Source organism: Tupaia chinensis, unplaced genomic scaffold (assembly GCF_000334495.1).
Source record: "Tupaia chinensis unplaced genomic scaffold, TupChi_1.0 Scaffold140548_1, whole genome shotgun sequence".
In the NCBI taxonomy this organism is placed as follows: domain Eukaryota; kingdom Metazoa; phylum Chordata; class Mammalia; order Scandentia; family Tupaiidae; genus Tupaia; species Tupaia belangeri.
Window position 1 is genome coordinate 437,884 of NW_006200423.1, and position 10,880 is coordinate 448,763.

The 10,880-nt window shown below is 37.6% G+C and overlaps 1 protein-coding gene and 1 pseudogene across 1 annotated transcript in view; both read left to right on the forward strand.

Moving 5' to 3' along the window:
- NDST4 (N-deacetylase and N-sulfotransferase 4) overlaps nt 1–10,880 on the forward strand; it is a 214,175-nt gene that overhangs the window by 86,125 nt on the left and 117,170 nt on the right. Inside the window, exon 3 of the mRNA XM_006162790.3 lies at nt 5,920–6,074. Within this exon, the coding sequence (XP_006162852.1) occupies nt 5,920–6,074 (155 nt within the window). The remainder of the gene's footprint in view (nt 1–5,919; nt 6,075–10,880) is intronic.
- The window catches only part of LOC102490720 (isopentenyl-diphosphate Delta-isomerase 1-like), a 14,420-nt pseudogene continuing 9,800 nt past the window's right edge, over nt 6,261–10,880 (forward strand).

Below are 10,880 nucleotides of genomic sequence, written 5' to 3' on the forward strand. Positions count from 1 at the left end.
ATACCTATTTTGTGTTATCTAAATGTTTATTAATTTTAGAAGTGTTTTGTATAAGAGTCAAATATTACCATAAGAGTAAACAGTAGACAATTCATATGGCTCCATTTTCTAATCTTTAAAATATAGGTAACTTTTAATCCATTTTCATTATCAAACAGTTCTTTTTATTAAGAATAATATTTAAAATATATAGTTGGTTCTACTCTGACCTGTGGAACCATGACAGCTTTAGTGTACAAAGGAAATGAGAAAGTATCTTATTACCATTTAAGAATTAGATTATTCACACATAATAAGCAAACCTAAGGAAAGGCACTTGTACAAAAAAAGTTGTACACACCAGGATTTTATATATTTTGTTCTAATAGTGTAACTGTACCTTTAAGAAAATCAAACTATAATCCAGCACTTGCTAACTTATCCTTATTTTGGCAGATTTGAATTTTAAAAACACATTACTATCCCATAACACATATGCTTGTAAAGCGATGGCAAAGAAATTAGCCCTGCGTATTTTACTTCTGAATGAGAACACTGAATTTTCTGGGAATGAGGGATAAAAGTCTTTAAAAAACGTAAATGTTTAAATAAGAACGAACTGTATTTTTTTTCTGTTTCCTAGTGAGCAAGATCAGGTTAAACGTGAAAGCTCAGTTTGATTCCATATATAATGGCTTCAAAAAGTTCATGGAAATTCATTTTATGAAAAAATTATGGACAAATTTGAAAAGTTTTTTGCACTAAAATAAACTCGTACTTTAGCTTTATTATTTTGTGAACTTTTTGAAGACCCCTCAGCGTCTAACAGTCTGTAATTTTTGTTGATATGGTCATGTATATACTTCGAATTATCTTTTTACACATGATTAAAGTGTACATTGGGTATAGAAAAATATTTGTTTCTAGTAAGTCAAAAATTCAATGTTTTCTTTATAAAAATTTGAAATTCTGTAGTGGGTCCCCAGCATGACAGTTTCATATTTATCATAAAGCTATTTCTAGTGTCAGGGCTCTGCCTTCTAAGACTTTGATTCATAAGGCCAGCATAAAATATCAAAAATTAAAAATACCAACAGTGCTTAATCTATGATGTTTTAAAAAAAGAACCAAGTTTTTAGTTACTCTCAACCTTATGAAGAGTGTTTATAAATTAACATGACCTCGGTCTAAAAATTAGTAATATTTTATGAGCAATCACGCATCTGTTTGTATCAATAACCTGCAACATTTTCTTTAAATTAAGGAATTGACCTCCTTTTGGGTCAAGTATGCATTATCTGCTTCCTCCCCCTTACAGTAATGATCAGTGGGGTTTAGTGCAAATGAAAGCATTCCCCAAACACTCTGTACTCAAAGCACAGTAGGATAATTCCAGGGGGAGGAGGGTGTGAGAATCATCAATTCTTTCATTACATGTGAAAGTAATTCTCTCATCTCTGCTCCTTTCTGCTACATTCTGGGCATGAGAAACATCTGTAGCATAAACACTTCATCTGAGGAAGTGATGAACTTCTTCATTTGGATTTCAATCTTTAATATTCCCAATACAGTAACAAAAGTCAAAGAATTGTGACTCTGAAGTACTTGCAATTTAGCTAACTTTAAAAAAAAATTAAATTCCACCTGCTTATCTTATTTTAGGGTGTTATTACTTTTAAGAGTCATTTCTTTATTCTGGGTAGCATTCCTGGTGGTCCTTACACCTTTTCAGGACTGTGGATTGTGAACTGTACCCCAGGAACTAGGAATATACCTAAAAAAAGACGCACAAGTTGCATACATTTCAATGGTCATATGAAGCTGCTAAAGTCTACTGACTTTATACTAATACGCACAGACTTAAATTATCCATTTATTCACTGCTCTGGGGAAGTGGTATGTTACAGTGCAAGGTGAAGAGATGTAGTCCTTCCTGTAAGAAATGGATAATCTAGGTAGCAAAGTTCTGAAGAATGCGTGATAGATGCATTTGAAATGCAGTAAGTATGTACCAGCGGCCATTATTTTTAAGAAGAGATTCTAATTTTTTAGAAAGTGCTTGCTATGAAATCACAGTCTTGTGTTTGAATAAATTGATTTCACTGACTCTTCACTAAGATCTTATGAGAGAGGCATTTATATTCCTATTGTAAGCCAGGAAATGGACTCAGAGAAGTTGTTAACTTGACCAAAATCACGTAGTTGATTAAGAGGCAAAATTAGAGACTGTACTTCAGGTACTGAGTGGTAGCCAATATGTTTTAGCCATTTGATGACACTGTGAGGGTACTTCAGAGTTCATGGTAAAAAATGAAATAAAGTACAACTTTAGATACAAAAAAAATTTTTTTTGAAATCCATGCATAGTTTTATCTTTTTCTTTTTCTCTTTCTTTCTTTCTTTCTCTTTCTTTTTTTCTTTCTTTCTCTTTCTCTTTCTCTTTCTCTCTCTTCTTTCTTCTCTTCTTCTTTCTTTTTCTTTGCTACAAGTCACTTGTACTTACCAGAGACACAGAAACAGTGAGAGGGAGAAGAAAAAGCACCCCCTATGAGAAATGGTCACATAGCAGTCCCTTCTCTTTCTTCTCCTCTTCCTATCAAGATTTTGGGCATGCAGGGACACATGCCCAGTGTGTTTCTTAGGACATCAAGTTTGGGACTCGAACCTCAGGGTTGAACACGTGAGATATGGTTGCCTTAAGCATCCGGCACTGTAGTTTTTATTTAGCATGCATTTCCCATAAACATTTTAAAGACCGTCCTGTATTTTTATAACCAAGGAAATCTTCACTAGATCACACATGGAACGTTCAGGGGAAACTCTTTAAACATTATTAGTTTGGGGACCAGCAGATGCCGTAACAGTTATGTTTCTGGACTTCCAAGTAGTCGACCACAGATGAGTCCTGGACCTGGCGTCTTAAAACCTCACACCAGGTGCACGTGCACACTTGCCCAACATCCCAAAAGGAGAATGGAGTGGAAAGGATTGTGGAATAGCCATCCCTCTACGGGGGTGATTTCTCATTTTCTGTGTCTCTGTCTCCCCAGCAAGTGCACACACCCTATAACAAAAATCTCTCTAAAAAGAATAATAATAAAAAAATTATTTGTATTTGTTACCTTCATTTAAGTAAAAAACAGACATTGAAGTACCTATAAAACACACTCTGCCTTAGAAAAACAAACCAAATACATACCCTCCATCCTATAAGCCAGAACTTGTTCTTTTATTTATTTTACTTACATAGTTAAATAGAGACGAATGGGAATCAATTTTTTTTTTGAGAGGTTTTCACTACAGGGCGCGTGCGCTTGCCAGATAGACAGAGAGAGACATAGAGACAGAAAGCGAGAAATCACCCCCGGGGGGATGGTCACGCCGCAATCCCTTCTCCTCCATTCTCCTCTCAGGATCTTGGGCACGCATGCACACGCGCCCGGCATGAGTTTTAAGCCACTGGATCCGGGATGCGAACTGCGGTTGACTACGTGGGAGTCCAGCGACATAGCCATTACGCTAACTGCTGGTTCCCCCGAATGGGAATCAATTTGAACATAATTTATTCAAAACAGTTTAAAATAAATGAATATTGTAGAAATCTTCAAAATCTTTATGATTTTATACAGTAAAAGTATTCGTAGGTAGGTTCAACATATTGAAATCCTTAAGAGTGTTTTTCTTTTTTTTAATTTTAATCTTTATCTTGTAATATAATTATGGTTTACCTACCCACTGGACAGTGACAGCAATTTTTTTTCCAGTAAACAAGAAAAATAAATATTAGTTTTAAATTAATTCAGGTTTATATTATAAGTTGTTTTAAGTTTCATCGCTGAATTTTTTTAAGAGAGAGTTTTGCTATAAGGCACATGTGCTTTCTGGAGAGACAGAGACAGAGACAGAGACAGAGACAGAAAGTGAGAAATCACCCACCCCGCCATGGGAGATGATTATGCCGCATTCTCTTCTCCTCCATTCTCCTCTTGGGATTTTAGACATGTACGCACGTGTGCCTGGTGTGTTTTAAGCTGCAAGATCCGGGACTCCAACCCCAGTTGACCACATAGGAGTCCAGTGACATGACCATTACACCATCTGCTGGTCCCTCATTGTTTAATTTTTACAAAATATTTTTAAAAATTGGAATTTTTTGTAATCAAGGTTTTTGCCATAGAGCATGTGCACTTGCCAGAGAGCAGTAGAGAAAAACAGTGAGAACGAAAGTGAGAAGTCAGCCCCCAGGGGGGATGGCAACACCGCAATCTCCTCTCCTCCATTCTCCTCCTGGGGTTCTGGGCGCACACAACACACACACACACACCTAGCATGATGTTCCAGCCACTGGATTCAAGACTCACATCAGGGTGGATCAGTAGAAGTCCAGTGCTTTAACCAATATACCACCTGCTGGTCCTCAAATGGGAAATAATTATATGTATAATGTCAAGTTGAAATGTAAGTGTGCATACATTTTTATATAGTAAAAGCTCAACTTTTAAGAAAATAATTAGAGGACCAGCCAGTGGCATGGTGGTTAGGTGGCTGGACCCCACATGGCTACCATGTGTTTTGAGTCCCAGATCCTGCAGCTTGAAAAATGCTGAGGCCGAGTGCAAACATGTCCCAGATTCCAAGATGAAAGCAGAGGAGAAGGGATTGCAGTGTTAACCATTCCCCCTCCCACCTCTAGGGGTACTTTCTCACTTTCTCTCTTTCTCCCTCTCTCTCTTTCTCTTTCCTTCTCAGTGAGCACACATACCCGCCCCCAGCAAATATTTTAAGAAAAACAAAAAAGAGAGGCCAGCAGATGGCATAAAGTTTGTGTTGCTGGATTCCCACATAGTTGACCATGATTTCAGGCACAGACCCAGGAGCTTAAAACTCATGCCGGGTGCATTTGTCTCAAATCCCGAGAGGAGAATGGAGAAGGGATTGCAGTGTGGCCATCACTCCTGGGGGGTGATTTCTCGCTTTCTATTTCTGTCTCTCTGGTGAGCACATGCTCCCTGTCTAAAAACATCTCTCTTTAGAAAAAAAAAAAGTAGAAAATATTTTGCAGAAAAATCCAAAAATGTTTTCACCGATTAGCTGTAGAAGATGGCTTTCAGGTGGTTTGGTTTAGTTATGAGGTTTGGGCTGTATGTATTACATATTGGCTTACTACATTTCTTCAATAAGCTTCTATTATTTTAGTAAACAGAAAAAAGGCAGAAAATTAAGCATAATTTTGGACTTATATACACGAAAAGTTTTTAATGGAGAAAGAATCATTTTTTCTTTTATATTCATTTATTTTTCTAGGAGTTTTGCTTTTGTTTTTGTTTTGCTGTAAGGCGTGTGTGCTTGCTGGAGAGACAGACCATGACAGAAAGATAGAATATGAGAAATCACACCAAGGGAGGATGGTCATAGATAAATCTCTTCTCCTCCATTCTCCTTTTGGCATTTTGAGCCATAGGGTCTGGGACTCGAACCTCTGTCAACTACATGGGAGTCTAGCAACGTAACCATTATGCCATCGACTGGTCCCCAAATCATCATTTCTGAACCACATTCCTTTGTGTGCTATAAAGGAGATAATTTGATAATTTGTTGATAATTTTAAAACAAAAATAAATGTAAATCTTTTTATGACCACCATGAACAATCAATGCTAAATAATAAAGATTCACTAATAAAATGTCCCTAAGATCTCAATTATACAACTGAGTGCACCTGGTGCTCACCGTTTCCACTCCCAATTCCCTCGGTCCCCACTCCTGCTTGCCTCCAAGGTAATTGAGATAATGGTCATTTCTTTTAAAATAAAATAGCAACAGCAGCACAGAACTGGGTCTATGTGTCAGTAGCATAAATAATAACATGAAGCTGACCCAAATAACTTTTAAGCTATTGCAACATTCCCGCTACAGCCATTTTTAACTTCGTGTCTTACAGGGACTGAGGAGGAAGATGCAGGCGATGACCTGCTGCTCAGGTCTGTGGACGAGTTCTGGTGGTTCCCTCACATGTGGAGCCACATGCAGCCCCACCTCTTCCACAACGAGTCCTCCTTGGTGGAGCAGATGATTCTCAACAAGGAATTCGCACTGGTGAGTACATTTGATGGTAGTATTTCTCAACCTATGAACTGGGATCTAGCACTGACTTGTAAAATCAATGTATTGGGTCAGAAGCAATTGCATAGAATACACCAGAATATCAGGTGTACCACATGCGTTAAGGGTACATATTGCTTTGTGGCATTTTGTCTTCGATGTGTGTGTGTTTGTGTGAGTATGTGGGGTCATGATGAGGGAGATGTATTTTACAAAGTGAGTTATCTTCATAAATTTGCCATGTCTTGTTTTTTTTTTTTTTTTTTTGGAGAGGTTTTTGCTATAGGGCGCATGTGCTCGCCAGACAGACCGAGAGAGACAGAGAGACAGAAAGCAAGAAATTACCCCCCAGGGGGGATGGCCACGCCGCAATCCCTTCTCCTCCATTCTCCTCTCAGGATCTTGGGCATGCATGCACACGCGCCTGGCGTGAGTTTTAAGCCACGGGGTCCGGGATGCGAACCATGGTCGACTACGTGGGAGTCCAGCGACATAGCCATTACGCTAACTGCTGGTCCCGCTGTGTCTTGTTTTATGAATAGATGATTATTGCATTTGTAAAGAAAAAAAAATGTACTTTTTTCCATTATACTGCTGGTACAATATAATTAAACTCTTAGAAGTCATTTTTGCAGGGTCAGCAGATGGCATAGTGGTTAGGACACTGGACTCTCACATGTCTGACTGCAGTTTGAGTCCCAGACCTGGTGGCTTGCTTTCTAATGTTTTCTCTCTCACTCTGTCTCTGGTGAATGCATGTATCCTATAGAAAATTTTAAAATACTGATAATAAAACTTCCTCTTAGAAAAAGGCTATTTTTGCCAAAGTGACTAAATGAATAGACGAACTCAGACCCTAGAGCAACGCGTCTAGCCCAGTGGCTCTCAAACTTCAGTGTGTCTCTACTCCATCTAGAAGGCTTAGACGCAGACTGCCAGGCTCACTTCCAGATTGATGATTTGGAAGACCTGCAGAGTGTCCTGAGAATCTGCATGTCCCCAACGCTCCCAGCTGATGTCCTTGATCCTGCTGCCACATTTCCAGAGTCTCTGCTCTAGTCTGGCGTTGGCTCACGATGGCCTGTGAGACAAATCTGGATGGCTAGTTTCCTTTTTATGATCCTCAAACCAAGAGAGTTCCTTTGTATTTATTTTGTTCACATTTTTAAGTGACTAGAAAATAACCAAAGGAACAATAATATTTTGTGATACATAAAAATTATATGAAATCCAAATTCCAAAGTCCATAAATAAAGTTTTATTGAAACACGGGCACACTTGTTCCTTTGTGTATCATCTGCAGCTGCTTTCATGCTGCAACTGCAGAGTTAGGTAGTTGCAAAAGAGACCATCTGGCCCACAGGGACTCAGACATTTCTATCTGGACCTCTGCTGGAAAAGTTGGCCACTGCTTCTCTAGACAATAACGAAGTCATGTATCCCTTTAAAAATCTAATGAAAGGCAGAAATTTTTCTTTAGGAAAATACACAGATGCATATTCACACATCTATATACAGGAAGGTGTATAATCACAGGTCTGTGAGTCCCCAGCAGACCCCAAGCTTCAGTTAGGATCCCTATCTTTAATACATAATGATGAAAATTTATTTGTAGTATGTGATTGCTGATAACCTCAATTTTTTAAGAATTATTTAATTTTATTTATCATTATTATTATTATTATTTGCTATAGAGCACATGTACTCACAGAGAGAGACAGAGAGACAGAGAGAAGGTAAGAAAACATGCCACCAGGTCTAGGACTTGAACTGCAGTTGGAATGTGGGAGTCCAACACCTTAACCACCACATCACCTCCTGGCCCAATAACTTCATTTTTCAAAGCCATGTTTGGAAGCACAACCCTAAGGTCACATGAATACAATAATATTTTGAATAGTTATGTAAGGAATCAACCCTCTCTCCATATCTAAATCCCCAGACCAGCCCTATATCTGCTGGTAGGTAGGTTCCTTTGTTCCATGTGGATAGCATGAAAGGCAGTGTAGATCATGAACGCAGGACCAGAACACTGGGTTTGAGTCCTGACCTTCCCTCAATGGCTGCTGGAAGAGGTTGGTCCTCATTTAACTTTTAGGGAACATCTAGTAAGTCTTGTATTGCTCCATAGCATTGAAAAATTATGTAAATATTTCCCTTTTGAAAAATAAACTTACCTTGAGTAAGCATGCTAAATTCTTTCAGTGCAGTTAACTTCAAAATAAAATGTGTTTATACTCCACTCCCACTCAGAGGCCTTGCTTTTTAGGCACACGGGTTACATTTCATAATGGTTGATTTCACCTGTTTGTGTAATTTCTTTTTTAAAAGCCATGCCGAGAGCTCTGGGAAAGACTCAAATGTAATTGCTTTGTAATGAAATGTTGAAAGCTATTTAGAGTCCGTTCAGAGCAATTACATTTGTTTAGTCAGTGTGGCTAGAAGCTGGGCTTAAGCTTATAAATATACTTTGTAAAAAAAAAATCTTATTATGGGTTGCTTTGTCAAAATATCACAACTAACATGAAATTGGTGATTCTTTCTGGAGTAAAACTGAGGACTCCTCAGGCAGTGACATTCAGAATCCCACCTTTATTGTCAATATAACATGACAATATGTGAGCTGTCCAAAGAGCCAAGACATGTATTTCTTCATTATTAAATTATGATCTTTTTACATCTAGGTGACACTTTGAAACCATCAACAGTATCAAAAAAAGAATAGGAGAACAGAAAGCTAACAGGGATATTGGCGGATTAAATTTCAGTTCCAACAGCTAGTAACAAGTTCTAATAAAGTTGGCAACTTACGTAATGTCTTTATGCCTCACTTGCCTTCCCTGAAATGGCAATGACTCCCTTTTTTATTCTCTAAGCTACCAAATTTTTAGATAATTAATTTACATCAACTCATCTGCCAACCAAAAGCACTGGACCAGATAACACCGCTGATCAATCTCAGCTTTTAAATTCCGTGATCATTGAGAACATCGGTCCACAGATTTGGAATGAACATCTTGAAATACTCATCTAGCTGCAATTCAAACAATTACAGGAAGAGATTTTTCAAACCAAATGAGCAATCTATGCAGATAAAAATCAAAAGTGCTTGAATCCCTCCTTAAAAATTCTATCCTGATAGTCCTCACTATTCCTTGGCGTGACCTTGAGTGGCAGAGGGATTGCCAGTCTCAAATGTACAGTTGTTCTTATAGCATTTCCAAAATCAATTCAAAGAACTTAGCAATGATAGCTTGATATTGATAATTCAAATATAGTTGCTTTAAAACAAAGAACAATCAAAATGATTTTATTTGTAGAATTTCTCTGAATCTTTCTGGATATGAGTAAAAATAATGGAACACATTACAAGACTACTCCCTTACTCTTTTGCTATGTATGAAGAGCCTCTATTAATGTAGAATGTTGTCACTGTTTAATCCACACCCATGTATGTATACAACATGAATACATGTATGTATGTGGAAGTTATATGTTCCCATAGGCTTAACGCAAGAGCATAAATGTGTGCAGTGAGAGTGTGTATGTTTGTGTGCACACATGCTTAATTCAGGAGCAGATATGCTGTGTGTGTCTGTTTGTATAGAACATTAGTCTAATGATAAGTAAGTAAACCAAGCTATGGTAGTTATGAGATATTCTTAATATGATACTAAGGTAAAACAAAATATTTGGGGGTTCTTTTTTCTTTAATAAATCATAGTCTTTTGCTGCCATTAAATTGCTTGAGCATGTTAGTAAATAGAAGCAAATCTTCAAAGATGACAACAGGCAAAGGTTGAAGGAAACTAGGGACACAGGCTAATGTGAAAGTACTTAGTGAAAAGTTACTAAAAATCATTCTTAATTTAACCTACATCTCCGATCCTGACAGAACAAAGACTGCCTCTAGCACAAATCTGCAATCCTTATTTGTATTTCACCATAGACTAATGAAAAAATAAGTAAGAAAATGTGTTTGGCTGTTTAACTTGCACATACCAACTCATTACAGTTTCCAATCCAGTGGGGCTTTTCAATTCACTAATAGTCACAGGTCATAAAATATCTGGAAGGGCTAATGATCAACTTTTCTCTTTAATGCTGACTTGTTCAATAATGATATCATTTTTCTTGCTATTTTATTGAGCAGTCAGATATCTTAGTCCTGACTGAAACAAAGGCAAAGATTTTTCAAATTCTCCTTTTAAGAAGTCACACGTATTTATGAAACCTATATCATTTTCATAATTAGACACAATATCCATGAAGTGAAGAATGTAGATATTTAAATTGCTCTCCTGAAAGCACAAACCTATCAAAGAGAGCTTATGGAAAAGCCTTAAAAATGTCATAATAGACTGCACACTCCACCAGTTACGTACATGCCACATTAAAAGGAAATAAGAGTGGTCGTGGAATTAACACACAATGAAATGAAGCAGAGCTGCCTTTTATTTCCACAAGGCCGACACTTCACCGGGTTATGTAGTATACAGCCTTGTGCTATCCAACAAGTGCAAAGATGTTGAAAAACTGATGGTTATACCTAATAGTGTATTTAAAGGTAGGGAATTTTGTAAATATAAGGATGATTGGTACTTGGAAGTCTCCAACGTGCCTCTTTTCATGCAATTACGTCTTTGAGGACTACTGGCTAGTTTCTCAGTTGCAGACTTAGGTTCTGCTCATCTTCCTGGTTTGATAACTCTGATCTTGACTCCTACGTTCTTCGGCTTTTCCTATAAGTCACCGTTGACCTATCTCCACCTATGGTATGCAGTTCTTGAATCTGGAAGA